Source organism: Mustelus asterias, unplaced genomic scaffold (genome assembly GCF_964213995.1).
Source record: "Mustelus asterias unplaced genomic scaffold, sMusAst1.hap1.1 HAP1_SCAFFOLD_288, whole genome shotgun sequence".
In the NCBI taxonomy this organism is placed as follows: Eukaryota; Metazoa; Chordata; class Chondrichthyes; order Carcharhiniformes; family Triakidae; genus Mustelus; species Mustelus asterias.
Genome location: NW_027590253.1, coordinates 530,661 through 548,550, shown reverse-complemented (window position 1 = coordinate 548,550; position 17,890 = coordinate 530,661). Strand labels below are relative to the sequence as shown.

The 17,890-nt window shown below is 43.4% G+C and overlaps 1 protein-coding gene across 1 annotated transcript in view; it reads left to right on the top strand.

The window, feature by feature from the left end:
- The first annotated feature begins 291 nt into the window (after positions 1-291).
- LOC144486091 (uncharacterized) overlaps positions 292-17,890 on the top strand; it is a 42,296-nt gene continuing 24,697 nt past the window's right edge. Inside the window, exons 1-4 of the mRNA XM_078204201.1 lie at positions 292-386; positions 536-823; positions 1,609-1,662; positions 3,858-4,151. Of these exons, the coding sequence (XP_078060327.1) occupies positions 344-386; positions 536-823; positions 1,609-1,662; positions 3,858-4,151 (679 nt within the window). The 5' untranslated portion in view covers positions 292-343. The remainder of the gene's footprint in view (positions 387-535; positions 824-1,608; positions 1,663-3,857; positions 4,152-17,890) is intronic.

Here is a 17,890-nt window from a genome sequence, read left to right as displayed (position 1 = left end):
TTGGACACTGAAAAAAAATAAAAGAATAAGAATCTTACTTGTTTTTGACAAAGAGGGACATTCCCAAACTCTGGGTGGCAACAGCCAGAGGAGTCGCGGGACGAGATTCTCGGGTCGGGAGCTCCGAGGCAGCGATAACTATGGAACCTTGACTGAATGTTCACAGCTTTCCGCCACCTTTAGATTCTCGAGATTTATTTTAAACAATGGGCGTGGCCAAAATTGACGACGTTCGGGCCTGATGTCTTTCAGTTCCGCTCTGAGATCCAGTGTCCCAGAGCAGTCCAGCTCTGCAGTCTCCAGCTCCCCGTCATATCAACCATCAGCTCCGGGCAGCAGAGCGATGGGAATTCTTCTCGTTTTCAGCCTGTGTGTCTATTTACCCAGTGGGTACTGATCACACTAAACTACATTGTGTGGATTGAATATAAAGCTGCCCCAGTCCATCCCAATTACAGACACTGTCTGGGGTTTTAGCCCCGTTGTGTGGTTCAGCTCTGATGATCCTTTAAACTCTCTTGTGTTTAATTTCCAGGATCTTTCAGTCAGTCAGTGACACAGAGCCCGGCAGCGGTGACCAGGAAGGAATGTCAGTCCCTCACCATCACCTGTGTTTTCTATGGTGGATTCTATGCTCGTGCTTTGGAGAGGGCGGAATTCTTCAAACAAACACAGACCGGAACGGAGCGGGAGTGGATCTCCGGCGGAGGGAGATTTGTTGTGTCGGTGAATAAAGCAGAAAAGAAATTTTCGTTGGAAATTCGGGATGTGAGAGTTGAAGACACCGCCACCTATTTCTGTAAAGCTCATTACAAAGGAGACGGCACAGTGATGGGCCTCGGCTTCCCATCATACTAAAACTCTCACTGAAGATTTTCACATAAACAAATGAAAAAGCGGAGTTAATCTTCCCTGAAACCCGCACAGTTCCATCGCACACCGTCAATCCCACAGTCACGTTTATAATGAGGATTTGATTATTACCGTTAACATTCTGAGTGTTTTAAACAAGGAGTGTGTGCGGAAGCTGACATCTTTCCCGGGTTAGGTGTTGATGAATGAAGAATGGAAATGACTGATCCCAGTTACAAACCCAAACAAAAGATGGGATCATCGTCTCTCAGCTGGAACTGGGAACCGCAGTCCCCGCTGTTTAATTAATGTCCCTACATCTCACACAGTATCTGGGGTTTTGATGCTAAATTATAACACTGTGTAAATGGTTAGGAGAGTCACAGTAAAAAGAAGCTGAGCAAATACCTGTGCACAATTACAATATACATTCGCAGGGCCCAGAGAGAGAATTATGGATTGATGTTATTAGCGCTGCAATCTGGATTAATTACATTGCACTTTCCATCACTCACATCTTTCTTTAATATTTTTCTCAGCTAATATGAAGCGACTATCTCCTCCCTGGGGATATTTACTGAGAACGCGGGGCCTCAAAAAGAACAGTTTGAACCGACAGAGACTTCAAAACATTGAATAATATTTATTGATTTAAATCCCCCGAATAATTGGGAACTTCCAAATGACTGTGATGATTTCCCGTCAAGTTGAGTAGTCGGTAGTTCTTGTACGGGGAGACTGAGATCGGTATCACAGTGTACAAATGGTATGATGCCGATGGCTCAGGGACGGTGGTGACTGTCACAGCCGGTAAGTGACTCCAAACCCCGCCGTGTTACAAAATGTCTCGTTTAACGTTCACCGTCATTTTATTATCGTGATCTGTATCGTTTCAGTCCAATGGATACGGATAAGGATCTGTTTACAGATCCGTTACAGATTTTGATTTGGGAGCAGGACGTGATTTAGGAGTCGATCCAGGTCAGCCCTGGGGAAAGCGAATGTGAGACCTGATGCAGAAGGCGGTCAGTGCTGTAGGGATAGTGGTGGTTGTGGGGATGGAAGTGGAGGGGTGGGGGGTGGATGGGCTGTGATGTGAGGGTTGACAGTATTTGGGTCATTATTAGTTTAACGGGCACATCGGGGTTAACATCCATATCAAGGGCTTTCACAATCCTGATAGTTTATAACAAATTATCGGCACTCTGGAATCCACCTTCGGTGTTAATTGTGACCGAAGGAGATCTGCCTGTCTCGAACAGCCCGGCACTGGGATCGCAGAGCTCTCTCCTGGGCAGTAGACTGAAGTCCCTGCCGTGTAATATGAAGAAGCTACCGGTTGAATGAGATCAATGCCACCGCGGACAGTTCATTTAACCGCAGCAGTTCATCCAATAACTGTCCCGGGAGACAAATAGAATAAAAGAGACAACGGACTTCAGACATTAGAGACTCTGTTTAGTTCCAGATTGTATTTTTCAATAGAGAAATCAGTTACTGAAATTAGTGAAATTGTACCTGACATTCCTCTAAACATCCTCCATATAACCAATCACTTTCCTCATTTTCCACCGTCAAAAGAGGCATAATTTAAAATGAAACTAAATCCCCCACACACGAAAACACGTTTGTTTGAAATTAATATAACTGGAGTTTTACCCTTTTTATACTGAAATATTAAACTAAACTGACTTAAACCTATACTTTATTTCTAATGTCCAAAAACACTGAAGAGATTAGTTAAACTACCTTTGTTTCCTGACAGTTGTCATTTACAGAAGAAAATAAATACATCAATCCGAATCAATTCAAAAAGGGAGAGCCAGAATGTGGATCTCGCTGTCACATTGAATGTTTGGAGCAGAGGCGAGTGGTACATTTATGGGAAGACTCGAAAATACTGAAGGGAGAACAGAATAGACCGACAGAGTGAGCTGGATAGAAATGGCCAATTAGATTTCTGAAGGGTGAGGCTGGTCGGGTGTTTCTATGCAGACATCAGTGAGTTAGGCCGAATTGCCTGTTCTTCTGCCGTTTCTATACAATGTAAAATTTAGAGAAAATTCCGCCCAGAGACCGCAGAAGAGAATCAGTTAAAGAGCAAAAAAAGAATTGAACTTGTCAGAGAGCCAGAAGAGGCAGTTCCCAGTGAATAACTGTAAAACCACTGCAGAAACTGAACGGAATAAACCCAACTGACAACTGAGAGACTTTGGGAGAACTTTCCACGATTGCAACGAACCCAAACAGCGCAAAATAAATGTTGAAACCAAATAAAACTGACTGTAAATAGTTCTAAGTAAAGAGAAAAGGAGAAAAAATGTTCCTGATAGTTCGATAGCAGAAGAAAATCAAATAGATGAACAAACAGAGATTCCCGGGAAGTGTTAAACAGATATAAATGAATGACATTTGAGCACCGATGTTCAACATCATTCCATTCCCATTGGAGCTGATGGATGACAGTCATTCCCTGTTGGATCTTGCTGTGCGCTACGACGTAACGCAGCTGGGTTAGTCACTTGGAACGGATTGCCTCACTGATAATAAAATGTTCCCTCGTGTTTGTCTCTTAGGAAGGGAAATAGAAAGTGAAATGTAACATACATCATTGAATCATAGAGTGCAAAAGGGTGACATTCGGCCCCTCGAGTAGATGCAGCCCTTTATAAGTGAAATGCAGTTCTTCCCCTTAGTCATGAATTTTCCCCATAACCCTGTTTTATTCCTGTTCCGGCGCTTGACTATTCCCGTGTGTTTGTCACTGTTGATTCAGCTCCCACCATCTATTCCGACATTGCATTCCAGACCGTTGGATCTTGTTGTGTCAAGAAAACCTCATTTTCCACTGGTTTACAATAATAATAACAGTGAATACAGTTCCATCAGATTTAAAGTGATAATAACACCGAATAAAACTGAGCTACTCCCGCAATTGACACATTCCCCTGGTAAACAGTGACTGAACCACAGAAGAAAACGCTGTTTCTTTTTTTATCCTCCAGATTCTAGTTCCCTGGTGTCGAAAAATCCGCCTCTCCAAACCTCTGCTGCTGGTGACACGGTTGCTTTAAGCTGTGAATATTCAGGTCTCTGTCAGTACACAGTACACTGGTACAGTCAGCCCCCAGGGCAGGCTCTGAAATACCTGCTTCAGACACTCACTTCAGGAGAGGAGAATAAAGAAAATGCTGCCGGGGGGAGAATTTCTGCTTCTATCGATTCTGCCGAGAAAATCAGCTGGTTAAAGATCTCCAAACTGGAACTGAGCGATTCCGCTGTGTATTACTGTGCACTGAGTCAGAGCACAGCACAGTGATACAGAACATGGAGAGAGCTGTACAAAAACCTGGACATGGTGAGTATTACAGACACAGTGATACAGAACACAGAAAGAGCTGTACAAAAAATGAACATGGTGAAAATCACAGACATAGTGATACAGAACACAGAGAGAGCTGTACAAAAACCTTAAAATGGTGAGGTCTGCAGTGAGTAAACTGTTAGAAGGTATTCTGAGAGACAGGATCTACAGGCATTTAGAAAGCACGGACTAATAAGGGACAGTTACCATGGCTTTGTGAGTGGAAAATCATATCTCACGAAATTGATTGAATTTTTTGAAGGAGTAACCAAGATGGTAGATGAGGACAGTGCAGTGGATGTTGTCTACATGGACTTTAACATGGTACCACATGGTGCATTGCTGCATAAGGTTCAATCTCACGGGATCCACGGCGAAGTAGCCAATTGGATGCAAAATTGGCTTGATGAGAGAAGACAGGGGGTGGTTGGAAAGGGTTGTTTTTCAAACTGCAAAATAGTCCAGAGTGCATTTTTCTCACTCAGAGGCTGGTGAGTGTCTGGAAAGATCAGCCAGAGGTAGTAGTGGAGGCGGGGACAATTTTTACTTTTAAAAAGCATTTAGACACTTCCATGGGTAAGATGCGTATAGAGGGATATGGGCCAAATGCGGGCAATTGGGACTAGCTTAGTGGTAAAACCTGGATGGCATGGACAAGATGGGCCGAAGGGCCTTTTTTCAACGCTGTAAAGCTCCATGACTCGAGAGCATTAACACCCCAGTACCGCAGGAGGAAACTGTTACATTGGTACCAACTCATCCTGAACCAGCGTCTTGGCAAATCACATAGCGAGGGCTGCAGATATGGCATTTAACTGAATAATGGGGCAGGGGGAGACAAGGACCTGTTGCATGAAAATTTTTTAAAAATCGACGATGAAGGAGAAGGTTGGACTGCAGGTGAGCGAACATGAAGGCACAGAACATGTGAACATCATATTGCACCAAAATCGTGCAAGAATAGGGAAATTTGAAAACAGAACAAACTTCAGGGCTTTGTATCTTTGAATGCATGAAACATTCTGAATAAAATTAATGAGTTAACAGCACAATTAGAGACAAATGGACATGACTTAGTAGTGATTTCTGAAGTGTGGTTGCAATGAAAACCAGATTTTGGAATTGAAGATCCAAGGGCGCTCAATACTTCAGACGGATAGACAGAAAGGAAAATGAGATGGTGGAATAATGTATATGTCCCCAAACAGTCGGTCTGTAGTTGGGCACAGGAGAAATAAGGAAATTTTGGGGGCTTGTGAGAAAGGTATTGCAATAATTATGGATTATTTTGATATGCATATACATTGGATTTAACAAATTGGCAAGGCTAGCCCCGAGGGAGAGTTCACAGAATGCATTAGGGATTGTTTGCTGCAACAATATGTTGTGGAACCAATTAGAGAGCATTCCAATCGTGGATTTCCACCCTCTGTGGTGGACAGGGCTCTTAGCCATGTCCGACTCATCTCCAGGGCTACTGCTCTCAGCCTCTCTCCTCCCTCCCAGGACCAGGATATTGTCCCCTTTGCCTTCGCTTTTCAGCTCATCAACCTCCTCATTAAAAGAATTATCGTCCGCCATGTTTGCCAGCTCCAGCATGACGCCACCATTCAAGCTATCTTCCCGTCACTCTCCCTGTCAGCACTCCACAGGCACCGTTGCCTCCGGGACACCCGTGTCCACTTCTTCATCACACCTAACAACTCACCTATCGCCAATGGCAATCGTAGAAGATGCTGCGCCTGCCCCTTCACTGCTACCTCCTCGGCATCCCAGGGCCCAAACATTCTTTTCAGGTGAAGCAACGCTTCATATGCACTTCCTTTAATCTGGTCCATGGCATTCGCTGCTCCCGATGCGATCTAATCTACATTGGAGAGTCAAATGCAGACTGGTTGAACGCTTTGCAGAATACCTATGGTCAATCTGCAAGCAGGACCCAGACCTTTCTGTCGCTTATCATTTGAACACACCATCCTGGTTGCCTCTCCACAGGTCATTTCTTTGGTTTGCAAAATTCCAGTGAAGCCCAATGGAAACTGGACGAACAGCATCGCATCTTCAGATGAGGCACTTTACAGACTTCTGGGACTGAACATTGAGTTCCACAAATTCAGAGCATGACCTTTCGCCTCCACCTCCACTCCCTTTCCATTTATTTTATCTAATTTCTTCTTTTCATCATACTCGTCCATTTTTATTACTTTATTTTCTTATTTTTAGTTTTCAACTTCTGAAATCTCGTTTTCAACCCTGCTTCATCTCTCCCCCAAACCCATCCTCCCCATCCCAATAGGGACAACAGTTGCATTCACATACTCTGCAATCTCTGTTTTGCCATTTATCCATCGCAATCTCTTAATGGACGCTCTCAGCACCATTCTCAGCCTTTATCATCACATTTACATTCACTTTGTTATTCTCTCTATGCCATTCGTTTCAACTACATACCCCCGCCCCCCTCCCCCCTCAAGACAGATTCCTGCGGGACACAACTTAACCTGTATTATTCAGCAATGTACATCTAATCTATAATTCGTTGCACCTTAAATTTGGGCACTTTCTGCAGAAGGGGATGTGGTCTTATATTTATGAATGTGAATTCTTTGTATATTACTGTCATAAATCATACCTGACAGCGATATATTTACAGTAACTGTAATTGCAGAATTTTGCCAGCAGATGGAATTGGCACCTTGATGGTTTACATTACATGAAGAAGGCACTGCCTCAATAAATACTACACTGGACCCTAACTTTGCAGTTCTGCCACATGCAGTCCTGAATGGTGATGGACATTTAAACAAGTAACTGCAGCAGGAGCCTCAAACGAAAAGGAAAAGAAACAAGACTGAAACAATTGCTCCTATGTTCAGGCAGAAGATGTTCCATCTCTGCCTTCCCCTGATGCCCCGAACATCACAGATGCCAGTCTCCAAGGAGGTCAATTCATTCAACATGCTACGAGAGGACACAGGTTTAAGGTGCTGGGGGGTAGGTACAGGGGAAATGTTAGAGGTAAGTTTTTCACACAGAGGGTGGTGGGCGACTGGAATCGGCTGCCGTCAGTGGTGGTGGAGGCAAACTCAATAGGGTCTTTTAAGAGACTCCTGGATGTGTACATGGGACTTAATAGGATGGAGGGTTACAGGTAGGCCTAAAATATAGGGATATGTTCGGTACAACTTGTGGGGCTGAAGGGCCTGTTTTGTGCTGCAGTTTTCTATGTTTCTATAACATTGAGGATAGGAACAGGAGTAGACCATTCAGCCCCTGGAGCCCGCTCTGCCATGCAATATGATCATGATTGATCTGTGGCCTAACCTTGTGCTGAAAGCATTGGATACTGCAAAGATTATGGATCCTGACAATATTTCAGCAATAATAATAACGGTTTGTGCTCTGGAGCTAGCTGAGCCTTAGCCAATCTATTCAAGTATAGCTACATCACGGTCACATACACAACAGTGTGAAAATTGGCAGACGTGACCTGTTTCTGAAGGCAGGACAAATCCAACCCGACCAATTATCGCCCAATGCGTCCTCACTCGATCAACGTAATGGTAAGTATGAAGGATCATCTAAAAAAATAATAATAATATAATAATATCAATACTGCTACAACTACAAATAATAGTAATCTGCTCAATGATGCTCTGTTTGGGTCCCACTCGGAGCACTCAGTTCCAGAAATCATTTAAGCTTAGTCCAAATCTAGTGGAAATAGCTGCTTTAATGAGGTGAGGTGAGAGTGCCGGCCCTCGACATCAACACAGCACTTGACCGATTGTGGCATCAAGAAGCCCGAGCAAAGCTGCAGTCAATGGGGATCCGGGGAAAAAAAACATTCCACTGGCTTCAGTCAAACCGAGCACAGAGTAAGATGGCTGTGGCTGTTGAAAGCCAATCATCTCAGTCACAGGGTATTTGCTGAAGAAACTCCTCAGGATAGTGCCCTCGGCCTAATATTCACGCTTCAATACAAGCTCAGAAGTGGGATGTTCACTGATGATTGCACGATGTTCAGCACATTTACAACTTCTCAGATACTGAGGCAGTCCGTGTCCGTAAGAAGAAAGACTTAGAAAACATTCAGGCTTTGGCTGTGAAGTGGCATGTGACATTCACGCCACCGAGGTGACAGGCAATGACCCTTTCAAGTAAGAGAGATTGCAATCATCTCCGCTTGCCATTAATTGAATGACTACAGCTGAAACCCCACTATCATCATTCTGGGAATTGCCATTGATGGAAAATTGAACTGGGACAGCCATGTCAATAATATTGCGACAAAAACAGGTCAGAGGCTGGGAATTGTGCGTGGAGTAACTCACCTCCTGACTTCCCAAACCCTATCCATCATATAAAGGCAAAAGTCAGGATTGTGATTGAATATTCTCCACTTGCCTGGCGTGTGGTACTGAAGCAACACCCAAAAAGCTCGAAACCACCCAGCAAAAAGCAGGCGGCTGGAAGAACACCCCACCAACCACTTTAAACATTCACTTTCTGCATCACAGATGTACAACTCTAGCCGTGTGAACCATATACAACTTGTATAGCAGCAACATAATCCTTTGGTAGCAACTTTCAAACACATTAACTCTGATACTAAAATGGCAAGGGCAGCAGATGCAGGAGAATACAATTACCTGCAAATGCCCATGAAACCTCCATACCGTCTTGACTAGGATCTATATCACTATTTGTTCAGTGTCAATGGATGAAAATCTTGCAACTCCCTTCCCATCAGCACTGTATGTGTACTTACTCATATGGAATGCAACGATTTAAGAAGAGGGCTCACCAGCACATTCCCAAAGGAAAAAATAGAAGTGGCAACAAATCCTACGTTACCAGTGACAGCAAAACCTCATTAAATGATTTTGAACAGGTCATATCTCTGGAACGTTCAACTAGCCCCCACGTCTGTTTGTATTTCAACAGGCCATGTCCCAGCCTCATTACAGCATGTCCTGTCTCTGTTATTCCTCTACTCGGCTCATTATCAGTTGTTCATAAGTGAAGCCAAAGCCTGTTTACACGATGGTTTCTGAATTATGACTGTGCTGAAATGTGTTTCAGTTAATCAGGGCGGCACGGTGGCACAGTGCCAGGGACCCGGGTTCAATTCCCAACATGGGTGACTGTCTGTGTGGAGTCGGCACGTTTTCCTTATGTCTGCGTGAGTTTTCTCCGGGTGCTCCGGTTTCCACTCACCGTCCGAAAGAGGTGCTGGTTTGGTGCATGTTGGCCATGTTAAATTCTCCCTCGGTGTACTCAAACAGGCACCGGAGTGTGACCACTCGGGGTTCTTCACAGTAACTTCATTGCAGTGTGAATGAAAGCCGACTTATGACACTAATAAATAAGCTTTAAATCTTTAATCTGGGAAGAGACTGTGTCTCAATTCCTACTGCAACAGAACCTTTATCTGTGACTCCCATACTGGAGCAACATCCGTCTTGCGTTACACAAGTTTCGGTCACTGTCATTACTCTAATGGTTCATTAGATCTAATAAACTCGACCCTGTTTTAGTTAATGCTGCACAAGTGCATGTATTTGTTTACTCAACACCGTGCCCTGCCTCTGTTATTATTGCATCATGTGATCATTCTAATTTGCTGCATTGTCCATATCTCAGTGTCTATCAGTCTAGATCACATATTAGTAATTATTCCCAATGCGCTAGACTCTTTCTGAGTTTATATCAGTCTAAATATCGTATCTCTAGTCATTAATAACACACTAAATCCTGTCTCAGTTTTTATCAGTCTAGGTACTGCATCAGTAATGATCATTAACACACTGGACTCTGTCTCAGTTTATGTCAGTCCAGATTCTGTATCAGTAATTACTGGTAATGCGCTAAGCTCTACCTCAGTTAATATCGGTTCAGGCCTGTATCAGTAATTGACACGATATGTCTCAGTTTATATCGCGCAAGTAACTGCATTCGGTTAAATTGCACTCGACACCATCTCAGTTTTTCTTGTATTCGTTGATGTCATTCATATTTTTAAAATATTTATTTCATGGGATGTGGGTGTCTCTGGTAAGGCCAGTATTTCGCCTTTAACTTCCTACAAGGCACTCGGCACGACCTCATTTCTATTTCACTGCATCAGGCCTCTGTTTATATTAAAATAGATCCTGTCTCTGTTAATACTCCGCTTGACCAGAACTTAGTTTATGATGCACTAGACCCAATCCCTGTTTATATGACATTTGATCCTGACTCTGTCTATAATTCGCGAGACCAGGTCACTGTTATTACTGCACTATAGTATTCCTCTGTCTGAACTATGGCTACATGAACATTACTCAACGGTTCTGTGAGGTAGAGAGATAATATAATGCATAAATATGCTGGGCTATAAACATCTGTATTCAGCAGGATCTTGAAACGGAAAATATTGGATCGACAGTGTATGCTGCGCAGGGTTTGATATCTATTTTCAATGCATCAGTAGAATGAGCTTTCAAATATCACTTCTTCTTTTCCAGTTCCCAAGACTTGTCTCCATCCGTCAGAGTTGTATCTGTAGGAGGATGCAGAGAATCGTGTTCCCATAGCCACTTTTCACATTATTGCGCATTGTCTAGTGCAGTAATAACTGAGTCCGTGCCCAATATAAAATGAACATGGACATGGTCAAGTGCATCCAGTTTAGTACAGAGACAGGTCTACATTAATAAAAGCAGAGTCATTGTCGATCTCAATATGAACAGAGACATGGTGATGTGTAATATGAACAGAGAGAGCATCTAGTTTATTATAAACAGAAAGTACGTCCAGTGTAATGTGAACAGAGACAAAATCTTCTTTCATATAAACCGAAATAGGGATTAGTTAATTTAACATCAGCAGAGACAGGTCACAGATGAGTGCAATATCGAGACAGGGCCTAGTGTCCCATCAAACATTCCAGGTGTAGCATGTGTTTAGGCACCGAATGTAAAGCTCCCTCCACAGTGCAACATTAAACATTCCCAAGCAGGTGTAGCACGGGATAGATAAAAAGTGAAACTCCATCCACACTATCTCAATCAAGCATTTCCAGCAAATGAAGACTGTTTAGAAACAGTAAAAACCTCTCTACACTGTCCATTGAAACAATTGGACGCTGGGACAGAAAGGGTTAGGTACAGGGAATGATCAAGATACATATTGGAGAAAAGCTCTCTCTATAGATTGAATTAAATCCATTTAGTTAGAGGCCTGAAAATAGACCTGAGAGAATACATTTGCTGGCGTTTGACTTGATGTTGTTGAGTAAAGACAATGACCCATCGTGGAGAGACAAAACAAGACACAGAATCAGAGAGGAGAAAGACAAAGAGAGATAAAGCACATTAAATCGCCGCGTCCTTTTATTTTGTGATTAGAGGGAATCTTTCCTAATTTTGAACGTTGATAATCATAGCTTGGTTTGTGCATATAACTGATGAAAACATATGCCCAAAAAACAATCACAACTGGAATCCAATGATTGATTTGCATGTTCGCCTCTATTTCTGTGCTGTGTTGATGGGGAAATATTTGTTGCGTTTTTGTCAATCAATAAATCTAATCTGGGATTTCTATTTCTGTGTTTATTCCCAATAAACACCTCACTGGTTACAATGAGATGTTCATGGCAGCAAAACCAGATAAACCGTCATTTATTCATTAGTTTCAATTCAAAATAGCGGTTTCTTTTAAGTATATTGACAGCAGGTTCAAAATCAATAGAAACTTCGTGAATACCCATTAGACCAGACGCTATTTAATTCAAATAAAAAAATACCCTCTAATCAAGAATTTGTTCTGAAAGTTCTGATGTCAGAATAAATAAAACATGTCTGAAAAGACTGGTATTCCACTGAATGTCAATTTGATTGATGATTTAATCTACTAAAACTAGACACGTTAAAACATCAGGCAGAGGAGTGACGATAATCGCATTAATCTCAGAGCTTTTAACATATCAATTCTTGCATTTTATCATATTAACATTTGGAAAGGCCTTGCATTTTCATAACGCTTTACCTGACGTTAGGTCGTCCCAAACCATTTAAAACTCACTGATATATTGTCGCTGAAGTTATTCACTGCTGTAATGTTGGACATACAACAAGGATTTGGTGCACAGGAAGCTCCCACAAAGCGAGATGTGATAAATGAACAGTAATTTTGTGATTTTAGTTGAAGAATGAGTGGCCAGGATACTGGGCAGAACAGTCCTGTTCTTTCGAATTTTATCAATGAGATTTTACATTCTGTCATCGGCCTGAAATGAGAATCTGTTTCACCCACTGCTAATGCCCGCTGACCTGCCTTTTTTGTTGTATTACTTTTAGATTTCCGGAAGTCGCAGTAGTTTGCACTGTTCTATTCATTCTCTGGATATGGGCATCACTGACAAAGTCAGCATTTATTGCCCATCCTGAGAAGGCGGTTGCGAACTACCTTTTTGTAATAATTGCCCTCTGGTCGGTTTTATTTATATTTGACTTTCTGCAGCAGCTTTGAAACACCTGAATGGCTGTTTTGTCAATTTCAGAGGCACGTAAGGGTCAGCTTCATCACTGTGGAACTGGAGTCACATGTAGGACAGACAGGCTAAACATAGCTTTTTTTATTGATTCGTGGGACTTGCACATTACTGGCTGGCCAGCATTTGTTGCCCATCTCCAGTTGCCCTTAGAGGGCAGTTGAGAGTCAACCACATTGCTGTGACTCTGGAGTCACATGTCGGTCAAACAAGGTAAGAACGGCAGATTTCCTTCCCTAAAGGGACATTAGTAAACAAGATGGGTTTTTACAACTATCAACAATGGCCTCATAGTCATCAATAGATTCTTAATTCCAGATAGTTTTTATTGATTTCAAGTTCCACCATCTGCCGTGGCGGGATTTGAACTCAGGTCCTCAAGAACATTGACTGAACATTAGGTACATAGAAATTAGGAGCCGGAGGAGGCCAGTCGAGCCTGATCCAACAGTCTTCATGATTATGGGTTATTTCCTATCTCAAGGCCACATTATTGGATTCTGCCCACACCCCCTGATACCATTAAGATCTAATCACAGATCGATTTATTTCTTGAATCTATTCAGTGGCATGACATCCAAAGCCGTCAGTGCTAGAGCACTCCGTATGTTCGCTAGCCTCTGAAGTGAAGAAATGTTTCCTAATTTCTGTCCTAAATTGGCTACCCTATGTCTTGAGACTGCATCCCTGGTTTGAGACTCCCTAACCAGCGAAAACGTCCTTCCTTCATCTCGCCTGCCCAGCCCTGTTAGAATTCGTTTAATTATTCATAACTTCATTTATTATAAATGCACAAATAGACATATACTGCAATGAAGTTACTGTGAAAGGGCCCATGGCCACACTCCAGCGCCTGTTCAGGTACGCTGAGGGAAAATTTAGCATGGCCAATGCACCTAATCAGCACGTCTTTCTGACTGCGGGAGGAAAATGGAGCACCCGAAGGAAACCCACGCAGATAGGGGGAGAATGTGCAGTCTCTGCACAGACAGTGACCCAAGGTGGGAATCGAACTCAGGTCCCTGGCAATGAGAGGCAGCCGTGCTAGTCACTGTGCCACTGTACCGCCCTCATTTGTTATGTTTTGAATGTTTCAATCACAATTTTATGTATTTCAATCAGATCTCTTCCCATCCGTCTAAACTCGAGTGAATACATGAGGTGGAGATGCCAGCGTTGCACTAGGGTGGGTACAGTAAGTCTCGCAACGCCAGGTTAAAGTCCAACATGTTTATTTGGACTCACGAGCTTTCCGAGTGCTGCTCCTTCATCAGGTCAGTCTAGTGAATACAGGCCCGGTCGAATCAATTTCGCCTTATAGGACAGTCCCACCAATCCGGGTATCAGCTGCACTCGCCAGAGTCCCTTTCTTAGGGAGGGAGATCAAATCTACACGCATTACACCAGATGTGGTCTTATGAAGACCCAGCATTACTGCAGTAAGACTTCCCTAATTCCGAACTCAAATCTTCTTGCAACGAAGGCCTTCCTAATTGCTTGCTGCACATACCTCTCCGATTTCATTGGTTGGTGTACAAGGATACCCAGATCCATTTGTACATCACACTTCCAAATATATATTGTTTTGTGCATTACACAAGTATATAACTGTACATTGAACCACGTTGTACTGCAGCTGCCACATGTTCACCCATTCACACAACTTGTCCAGATCACATTGAAGCCCCCCTGCATCCTCCTCACAGCTCACAAGTCACTGCACCCTCCTCATAGCTCACAGTTATATATCGCCAGCCGCTGAGGACATGTTACATTTGATTTCATTATCCAGATCCCACGGTGGCACGGGGTCGGGGACCGGGTTCGGTTCCCGGCTTGGGTCATTTTCTGTACGGAGTCTGCACGTTCTCCCCGGGCTAACGTGGATTTCTTCTGGGTGCCCCGGTTTCCTCCAACAATCCGAAGGACGTGCAGCTTTGGGACATTGGCCATGCTAACCTCTCCCTCAGTGTACCCGAACAGGCGCTGGAGTGTGGTGACTCGGGGTTTTTCACAGTAACTTCATTGCAGTGTTAACGTAAGCCGACATGTGACTAATAAATAAATAAAATAAGTCGGGATCCTGAAGTACCCCATCACTCGCTGACTGCCACTCGGAAAAAGACCCATGTATTTCCATTCTCTGTTTCTTATCTGTCACCGAATTCTACACCAATGTCAATACATTATTCCCGATCCCACGTGCTTTAATTTGACCTACTAATATTGTACGAGGAACCGTCTCAAACGTCTTCTGAAAGTACAAATGCACCACATAGCCTGGTTCCCTCCCCCCTCCCTATTCTATTATTTACAGCCTCAGAAAACGCAAGTATGTTTGTTACGAATTACATATCTTCCTTAAGCCCATGCTGGCTTCACCAAATATTTTGCTATCATGTCTTTGATAACAACCTCCAACATCTTCACTGATGCTAAAGTCAGGCTGTAATTCAACATTATTACTCTCCCTTCCTTTGTACATGTTGGGATTTCATTTGTCACCCTCCAATCTTTAGGAACTGATCCAGAGTGTATAGAATTTTAGAGGATGACACCAATGCACCCAATATTTTCAGGGCCATTTCCATTCATACTCTGGGATGTAGATTCTCAGGGCTTAGTGATTTATCAGCATTTCACCCCATTAATTCCCCCAGCATGATTTTGCTACTAACACTGGTGTTCTTCAATGCCAACTAGCTCTTGGTTCCCTCACATTTCTGGGAGGATATTTGTGTCCCCTTTTGTGAAGATGGAGTCAAGCTTTGTGTTCTATTCATCCAACATTTCTTTGTTCCCCATTATAATTTCCCTGTATTCTGACTGTAAGCTACCTAATTTGTCTTAACTAATCTTTGTCTCTTCAGATATTCAGAGAAGTTTTTACAATTAGTTTCTATGCTCCCTGCCATTTTCCTTTCATATTCTATTACCCCGCTCGCACATTGTGTCTTCTTTTGTTGAATTTTAAAACGTTCCAAACCCTCAGGCTTGTTCCTTCTTCTGGCAATTTTATATGTCTTACAAGTAAGAAGTAAAATTTCCTCTCCTAAAATACATCAGAGAAGAAGATGAGCTTTGGCGAAATATGATTGTTATTAATTAGACAACGTTGTTTGATTCAGCTTAATCAATTAATTGGGCTGGTTAAATATAGAGGGACAGGGTCTGAAGCTAAGTTTTGGGTAAAAGATGGCAGTAATGTTGTGACATTAATTTAGCTTCAGATAGTTGCTGGGGAGGGGGATAGAGAGGTTGGGGAGTGTGTTTGTATTGGGGCAATCTCTCTCTCTCTCTCATCATGTATATATATGAATCCATCTCTCACTCTCTATCTCTCTTTACCCATTGTGTCCAGAGTCTTGTGAAGGTGCAGGCCGGTGGCAGGTTCTGTTTCCTGAAGGACATTACCGAACCTGTCAGATTATTGTGACAATCCAGTAGTTTTCATGGTCACTTTTTCCTCGCGCCGGCCCCACAAATGATCAGATTCATTCAGCTCAATTTCACAATCTGCCTTTGTGTTTTTGTGGGTTCTCTCTCACTTCCTTTTTTCTGTTCGAACTCAATTTCCCAGGGTTTTAGAAGAGGAGGATTTGCAGTTGGGAAACTGAAACCAAATATGATATCGAAACCTGCTGGAGTTAGCCAATTTATTGTAACCTGAATATCATTGTGTTTTGAACATGGAAGGAAAAAGCACCATTTTTAGGGGAGAGAACCTGTACACGTGTTCTGTGTGTGGACAGGACTTCAACCAATCATCCAGGCTTTCGGAACATAATTGCAGTCACAACAGGGAGAAGCTGTGGAAATGTGGGGACTGTGGGAAGGGATTTGATTACCCACCCCAGCTGGAGATTCATCGGGGCAGTCACAGCAGGGAGAGACCATTCACCTGCTCCCAGTGTGGGAAGGGATTCACTCAGTCAAACAGCTTACATATACACCAGAGAACTCACACTGAGGAGAGGCCATTCACCTGCTCCCAGTGTGGGAAGGGATTCATTACCTCATCCCATCTGCTGAAACATCGGCGAGTCCACACTGGAGAGAGGCCGTTCACTTGCTGTGTGTGTGGGAAGAGATTCACTCAGTCTTCAAACCTCTTTATATGCCCTGTTTGCCCTGTCTTTATATGCCCTGTTTGTGAACAGAATTCCCACTCACCTGAAGAAGGGGCTTGAAGCTCCGAAAGCTTGTGTGGCTTTTGCTCCCAAATAAAGCTGTTGGACTTTAAGCTGGTGTTGTTAAACTTCTTACTGTGTTTACCCCAGTCCAACGCCGGCATCTCCACATCATGTTCTGTCTGAGTCAGAGGTGGGAGAAGATTCCATCAAGAGGAAATTGAATGGGAAGCTGAAGGGAAAATATTGACAGCGTTACGGGGAGAGGGTGGAGGATTTGGAATACTGCGTCCAGTTCTGGTCGCCACACTCCCAGAAGGACGTGGAGGCTTTGGAGAGAGTACAGAGGAGGTTTACCAGGATGTTGCCTGGTATGGAGGGGCTTGGTTATGAGGAGAGATTGGGGAAACTGGGGTTGTTCTCCTTGGAAAGACGGAGGATGAGGGGAGACTTAATAGAGGTGTATAAAATTATGAAAGGCATAGATAGGGTGAACGGTGGGAAGCTTTTCCCCGGGTCGGTGGTGACGTTCACGAGGGGTCATAGGTTCAAGGTGAAGGGGGGAAGGTTTAACACTGATATCAGAAGGACATATTTTACACAGAGGGTGGTGGGGGCCTGGAATGTGTTGCCGGACAAGGTGGTGGAGGCGGACACACTGGGAACGTTTAAGACTTATCTAGACAGCTATATGAACGGAGTGGGAATGGAGGGATACAAAAGAGTGGTCTAGTTTGGACCAGGGAGAGGCGCGGGCTAATTGTTCTTTGTTTCTCGTTTCAAGGCTTCATTCTATGATCATCTTGCTGGTGCCAGTACAGAGCGAGACTGCGGATAGTTGGGAACCTGTCTCGGGGGCAGGGAATTCAGATGGTGTTCGTAAAGCAGAAGTGGAAATGACTAGGGTTGGGAAGCAGTTTCTGATCAGGGCCAGTGTGATCTCCTGGACTCGTTTCGATCGCCTCAGGGGGTCGGAGAGGAATTTCCCAGATTTTTTTTCCCCAT